The sequence below is a fragment of the Microplitis demolitor genome, chromosome 4, assembly GCF_026212275.2.
Source record: "Microplitis demolitor isolate Queensland-Clemson2020A chromosome 4, iyMicDemo2.1a, whole genome shotgun sequence".
In the NCBI taxonomy this organism is placed as follows: Eukaryota; Metazoa; Arthropoda; class Insecta; order Hymenoptera; family Braconidae; genus Microplitis; species Microplitis demolitor.
Genome location: NC_068548.1, coordinates 16,689,134 through 16,696,135, shown reverse-complemented (window position 1 = coordinate 16,696,135; position 7,002 = coordinate 16,689,134). Strand labels below are relative to the sequence as shown.

Here is a 7,002-nt window from a genome sequence, read left to right as displayed (position 1 = left end):
TGAAGAAGCGGTGTTGTAAACATGTATTAGGAATGGGCGACAGCGGTGGATTTATACTAGGGGCAGTCGGGGCAAGTGCCCAGGGTGGCAAATTTTTAAGGGCGGCAAAATTTTGAAAAATAAAATACATAAACTATAAGTTTAAGTAAAATTCCAGTATTGGGGCGGATTTTTTTCCGGTGACCAGGAGCGGCATTAAGTTTAAGTCCGGCCCTGATGAGCGATATCTATCGATATTTCAACTATCGATATTTTTTTTCTAAAGTATTATTGTTTTCTATCGATATTTTTTTGGATAAGATATATCGATACTCAATAATAAAAAACTAAAACTATCAATATTACAATTTCGATATTTTTTTTTTCAATATCGCCCATCTTATCTTTAGACATGTATGAATTAGTTATGTACCCTGATAGCCACACTTTGCTCAGCAAGTTCTGCAATGAAATATTTTCAGCTAACTTAACGGCAAGTTTCTGGTAAACCTTGGCTGGATAATACTTGGGTGCATAGTGATGCAGATCAACTACCGTCAACTTAAAGGTAACTGCTTGCTCTCCAACACTTTCCTTTGTTGGCTTCAGAACAACGGCCGTAGCTTGGTTAACTTACGGTTAAGGTGGCTATCAGGGTCGTTTTCAACAAATCAATTACAAAAAAAAAAAATATGCAAATGTAGAAAATTAAAAAAATAGATGCAATTTTTAAAAACATTTTATCGTTTTTAAAAAAAAAAATACAAAAATTATTAGATGTCAGCTAACTTCAGTATTATCAAAACTTATACCAGCAACGATCCATCTTATCCCAACATCCATAATTGATTGTCCAACAACAATTAGTTATTATAATTTTGTATTGTCTTTCAAATCCATCTATAAGAATTATAAAAATTTTTTTGTTATGTACTAAAATGCATTTTCACATCAATATAACTTTCGTAATATTTCATATACTTATATTCAATAATTATCGATTATAATCAATAATTGTTTATTATAATAACAAATTAATTAATTAAATTTATAAGTAAATATTTATTTTGTTATTGCACGACTCATAATGCAAAGCATTAGAGTGCTTTACGATCGAAAATTTTTTTTCGCCTCCTTTTTTATTGTCTACGCACAATATATCAATGATGTGAAGTGAGAGTTTCAACAGCTTGATATTTCGTTACATTGAAATTTTATAAAATCGATTATTAAGTAAAATAAACAAGTTCGTAAGTGTGCATGTGGCTTATTATTATTTTTATATGCAATTCGAGTAGTTAGTTCACGAAGGCTACATATGTAGTTGATTACATTCCAATTAGAGACACAGCCACGGAGTGTAACGTCGTGTGTTCCATTAACTATTATTCGACACTGCATAGACACTGAGACATGAAAAACTAGTGCGTAGTGTTTGGATGTGCTGTTTTACATCGTGTGCCACAGACTCTATAGTTGTGTGTTTAATTAGAAAGCAATTGAAAGGTTATTAATTTATCATGATATTGAAGTTAGCTGACGTCTCATAATTTTTGAATTTTTTTCAAAACGATAAAATATTTTTAAAAATTGTATCGATAGTTTTTTTTTAAATTTTCCATATGCGCATAGTTTTTTTTTTTTTTTTTTCAAATTGATTTGTTGCAAAAGAAATCTGAAAATTTTTCATTGTCTACTAACTTCAGGAATCAGGATCATAAATTACTAATAATAAAAAATTTAATAATTGTTAAAAATGATTTTTATTTATCAACAAATAAATTACATTGGTTTGTTTATTTTTTGACAACCTTTTAACGAAAAAATTGATAATATTGATAAAACACGAACTGTTGTTATCAAAATAAAATATTCTAATAACATAAATCATCACAAATCATATGAGTTACATTTTATCAACTAAATGAACTTTACGGTCAAGAATTAATTTTATTTTTATTTTTAATGACATTTACTATAGTACTAATTTTTTCATGTATGTAGAATTTTAATGTGCGTAACTATAAATTAAATAAATGATGCAAAGAAAGAAGTGTCATATCGTCCAATAGTAGTATTGATGACAAACTTTTTATCTTGTTTTAAAAATTAGTGTAGATTATTTTCTTTTAAAATAATTTTTTTTTATATTATAATAATACAATTTCGGCTTATAAATTAAATTATGGTGAAGTTTTATATATTTATATAAAATAAATAATTTAATACTTAGTATGTCTTGACAGTTGATAATGTATTCTACTCCGTATTTATAAGAACAAAGTTAGTTGGCTGGACAACAAAGAAACATAAAGGAGGTCAAATTAACCGAGTACATTATGGAAGGCGGAATAATAGAAACTCCAGACACTACTATCAGTGCATCTAGTTATGATGATGAATCTTTGAAGGTTTGTTGTCATCCTCGAGGACGACTATGGAGATTTTCTGGTCTAGCCCTTATGTGTCTTCTTGGTTTTGGTAAATTTCATATTTTTATAGAATATTGTCTAAATAAATAATAATTGTTGTAATTTTACATAGTATATTTCATTATATTTTTTAAATTTTATTACAGGGTCATATTTTTGTTATGACAATCCTGGAGCGTTACAAGATAATTTTAAAAGTGATTTAGGTTTATCAACTAGTAAATTTGTTTTACTATACTCAATTTATTCGTGGCCAAACGTTATTCTTTGTTTTATTGGAGGATTTCTTCTCGATAGTGTCTTTGGTATAAGATTGGGAACAATTATATACATGGGATTAGCGTTAGCAGGACAAATAATTTTTGCAACAGGTGCTATGATTGATAAATTTTGGCTCATGATGCTTGGTAGACTTGTCTTTGGGTAAGTTATTTTAAGTTTTTATTTATATTTTATTCAACAAACTTTGTAAATATTATTTGAAAATTTCTAATATTTTTCATAAAATTGAATGTTAAATAATTATTATTATAGAATTGGTGCTGAATCTTTGGCAGTTGCTCAAAACAGTTATGCAGTTCTTTGGTTTAAAGGGAAAGAATTAAATATGGTATTTGGATTACAATTGAGTTTTGCTCGTGTAGGATCAACGGTTAACTTTTTAGTAATGGAACCTATATATAACTATGTTGCTAAAGAATATTCTGGACCGGAATGTATCGGTATTGTTTTATTTCTTGCATCTTTGACATGTGTGTTTTCTATGATTTGTGCTTGTTTACTTGGTCTGATGGATAAACGTACAGAAACATTATTACGTAGAGGTCACGGTGAAGAACCAGAAGTTGTAAGATTAACAGATGTTAAAGATTTTAAAGGGATATTTTGGCTAATTGTTGTTATTTGCATTGCATATTATGTGGCAATATTTCCATTTATTGCATTAGGAAAGTATGTTATTGTAATATTGAATAATTAATTATTAAATATTATTTATTTAAATCAATGTTGATTTTTTTTTTTTTTTTTTCAGAGTGTACTTTGAGAGAAAGTATCAATATGATCCAGTAGCTGCCAATACTGTAAACTCATTAGTATATTCTATTTCAGCTATAGCATCACCACTGTTTGGTTTTGTAGTTGATAAAACAGGAAAAAATGTTCTTTGGGTATTTATTAGTATCACTGGAACGATAACAGCACATGGACTGTTAGCATTTACAAATGTTGATCCATATATTTGTATGATAACTATGGGACTATCTTATTCTATGTTGGCCAGTAGTCTCTGGCCACTTATCGCACTTGTTATTCCGGAATATCAATTAGGAACCGCCTATGGGATGTATGACTTAATTTATTTAATCAACTATTTATAATTACACTTTTATTAATAGTAATATAAATTTTATTTTAAATATTTTTTAGTGCTCAAGCTGTTCAAAATTTGGGATTAGCTGTTGTTTCCATTTTAGCTGGAATAATTGTCGATAAAGGCGGATATTTCATGTTGGAAATGTTTTTCCTTGGTTGGCTATGGAGTAAGTTAACAATATAATCAAAACTATTAATTTTTCACAATGTGAATAAATCAAATGATATAATTTTAATATTTTATAGTTTCATTAATTACAAGCACATTGATATGGATATCAGATTCATCGAAAACTGGTGGTTATTTGAATATGACACCAAAACAACGAGAAATTTACGAAGCAAATCGTCCTTCTATAAATACTGTAGAGCGAGAAAAATTATTATCTGCGAGTTCAACATCAGATTTAACTGCTGATGACTTACTACAGCCACAGTCTGATATTACTATTAGGAATCGTTATTTATCCCGTATTGGACCAATAGTACGTTAAATTTAATTCATTGTTAACTATAATATTAATTATAACTGAAAAATTATTTTCAGCTGCCAACCCAAGCAAAAGCAACAGCATACCGTGCACTCCGATGATCTGATTTTAGTAAAATAATTAGTTAATTGTATATAAGAAAAATATGTATTTAATATTTTTTTTTATATATGCTAGAAAAATATCTTCTAATGTATCGACAGATGACGCTAAAGAATAATATTTAAAATGCAAGCGATTACAAAAACGGCAAATAATTAACGATTGTGAAACCAGGGGCTTAAAAGTTACTGTGAAAAATAGGGAACTCATTAAAAAATATTTTAGGCAGGTTAGTAATGCCACTTTTTAGAAAAGAAACTTTATTCTATAAATGATTCTAAACTGACAGTTTGTAGTCTTTACAAAAAAAAAGTAAATTAAGTTAAATATTTGACAAAACTGACCTCTGCGTGTGGGGCATTCTACGCCAAATCGACGACTATGAAACTCGAGCCTTTTTGATTCGGCTGAAAATTTTTTCTCATTTTCTACTCCATCAAAAACATTTCTCAGAATTAAAAAAAATTTTTTTACTCAACCAGAAACAAGTTATGAATTAAAAAAAAAAAAGACTTTTTTTACAATAAGCTATAACTTTTTCAAAAAATGACTTATTGGGACTTTTTTTTTTAATTTTCATTTTTGAACGTGATTTAAAAAAAATATGAAAAAATGATTCAAAGTTATCTTCTCCATGATTACCATTTTTTTTTTAAATTAAAAACTTCAACATTTTTTATAATTTCTTAAATTTTTCAAGACTGGTGTTCTTTCAATTTTCATTTTTTTTTTTTTTTTAAATGAAAAAAGAAAATTTCTTTTCCAACGTGAAACGTTTTTGATAGAGAAGGAAATGAGAAAAAATTTTCAGCCAAATCGAAGGGAATCGGGTCCAAAGTGGTTGATTCGGCGTGGAATGCCCCAGATACATTACAGAGATTTTTTGAGCATTCGTTAAACGAACTATTGTATGTATCTAGTGCGAATGAGTATAAGACGCTCATGTGATTTATATACTCGCCCAGTGAATCGTATATCACTACCACACTCGCGTTTTATAACAATTTGTACTAAATGTATAAAATACTATTAATGTTCATTGTGTCTTCCCGGTCACCCACAAATACTCTGTGATACATATAAGACCAGTAAAATATATGGGTGCGCGAATAATCCAAATTCAGGAATTATTTAAGCTTAGTTCAATAATTTTAAGTATTCGTAAGTTTTTAATTGTTCAAAAAATTCAAATTATTCGTAAATTATTGTAACAAAAATTTTATAATTTATGAACTGAGATTAAAATTTAATATTCGAACTTGGAAGAAAAATACAAAGCTTGTGAATTATTTGTAAATTAGTGATCAAAAAAATGTTATAATTTATCAAATAAGATTTAAATTTAATACTTGAAGTCCGAATTGAATAATGCGAAAAAGCTTGCGAATAATTCGAAAATTTACATACAATTTACATTTGTCGATTTGACTTTTGAATCGAATAATAATATTTGATCTGATTCAAATTCTATTCATAAACTCTTAAGATATATATTTATATACATATATATGGGATATTCCATGTCCAATCAACCGATAGTTGAAATCGATCCCTTTCGATACGGACGAATTTTGGTAAGAAGTTTTCTATTACCGCAGATTGCCAGAGGAAAAAAATTTAAAACTTTTTCTTCAAAAGTTATGCAAAATACAAAATTTCGCGAATTTTCCAGTTTTTCAACTTTATTCTTTAAATATCTCGAAAACTATGATAGTTACAATAATGGTCCAAAGCTTGTTTTGGAAGCTTGTTTTGCATAACTTTTGAAGAAAAATTGTTAAATTTTTTTCCTTTGGCAGAATTGCGTTATATGGTAATAAAAAACTTCTGACCAAAATTCGTCCAAATCGAAAGGGATCGATTTCAACTATCGATCGATTTGACATGGAATGACCCACATAATTATACCGAAACTATATGAAGTTTCAACAACAATGATTTTATAAACTGTTATTAAATATTTTTAATAAATATAATTTTTTTAATGAACTGTTGTATTACTTTTTTACTGATGTGAATTTTAAAATTTTTAATTATTATTAAGGTTTCCAAGTAGCACAGACAGACAACTTTAAGATGTCATAAAGATGTCTTTTAAGGAGGACAAAATAGTATATTTTACACCTAGGGCAGGAAAGTAAGAAATGTCTCAGATCTCATGTAATTGTTGGCTGAGGCGAAGCCGAGGTCAACAAACATGTGATCTGAGGCTTTCTTATTTACTGCCCAAGGTGTCAATACTATTTTTCTCCTCGACGGAAGCGGAAAGCGTCAACTTCGTTTCACACAGCGGGAAAAAAGTTGACGCTTTTCGCCCGGAGGGCGAATTTTAACTTGGTGACAGGTTGCGGTAGTAGATTGTTGCCAAGTTTCTGAGCAACTTGTCGACAGCAGTTACACGAGCTGAAAGTTGTCGACAAGTCGAGAGCAGATCTCTGAGAAAATTAAAGGCAATTTTCCGTCAACTATGGATTTCCAACTTTTGCAACCAACTTTCTCACAAAGTGACTGCCATGTTTTATGTCCTGGGAGGTTACTAGGATCGGAGCTGACGCCACCTCCTGGACAGTGGGCAGTTCGTTGTCACGCGGGACCAATTTTGAATTTGAAAATAGTGATATATC

At 29.1% G+C, this 7,002-nt stretch overlaps 1 protein-coding gene and 1 long non-coding RNA gene across 8 annotated transcripts; one reads left to right on the top strand and one right to left on the bottom strand.

The window, feature by feature from the left end:
- Positions 1-392: 392 nt before the first annotated feature.
- LOC103571490 (major facilitator superfamily domain-containing protein 1) lies at positions 393-6,367 on the top strand. Of its 7 annotated transcripts, none has more exons than XM_008549669.2 (8): positions 393-547; positions 2,257-2,460; positions 2,558-2,834; positions 2,946-3,362; positions 3,445-3,756; positions 3,840-3,952; positions 4,032-4,270; positions 4,333-6,367. In XM_008549669.2, the coding sequence occupies exons 2-8, from the start codon at positions 2,319-2,321 to the stop codon at positions 4,375-4,377; spliced, it is 1,545 nt and encodes a 514-aa protein (XP_008547891.1). In that variant the 5' UTR covers positions 393-547; positions 2,257-2,318; the 3' UTR covers positions 4,378-6,367. The 7 variants fall into 7 exon arrangements, with proteins under 7 accessions (XP_008547891.1, XP_008547888.1, XP_008547889.1 ...); XM_008549666.2 differs by having other exon boundaries at positions 394-547; positions 2,226-2,460; XM_008549667.2 differs by having other exon boundaries at positions 394-547; positions 2,213-2,460.
- On the bottom strand, positions 703-1,044 carry LOC128667599 (uncharacterized). The gene is made up of 2 exons (XR_008403539.1): positions 961-1,044; positions 703-879 (listed from the first exon to the last, which is right to left on the bottom strand). It is a non-coding gene; the product is annotated as an uncharacterized LOC128667599 (long non-coding RNA).
- Positions 6,368-7,002: the final 635 nt, after the last annotated feature.

Coding starts and splice junctions, on each gene's coding strand:
- LOC103571490 (XM_008549669.2), top strand. CDS start 2,319: ATGGAAGGCGGAATAATAGAAACTCCAGACACTACTATCAGTGCATCT. Junction 3,757..3,839: donor TTAGGAACCGCCTATGGGAT/GTATGACTTAAT, acceptor AATATTTTTTAG/TGCTCAAGCTGTTCAAAATT. Junction 3,953..4,031: donor TTTCCTTGGTTGGCTATGGA/GTAAGTTAACAA, acceptor AATATTTTATAG/TTTCATTAATTACAAGCACA.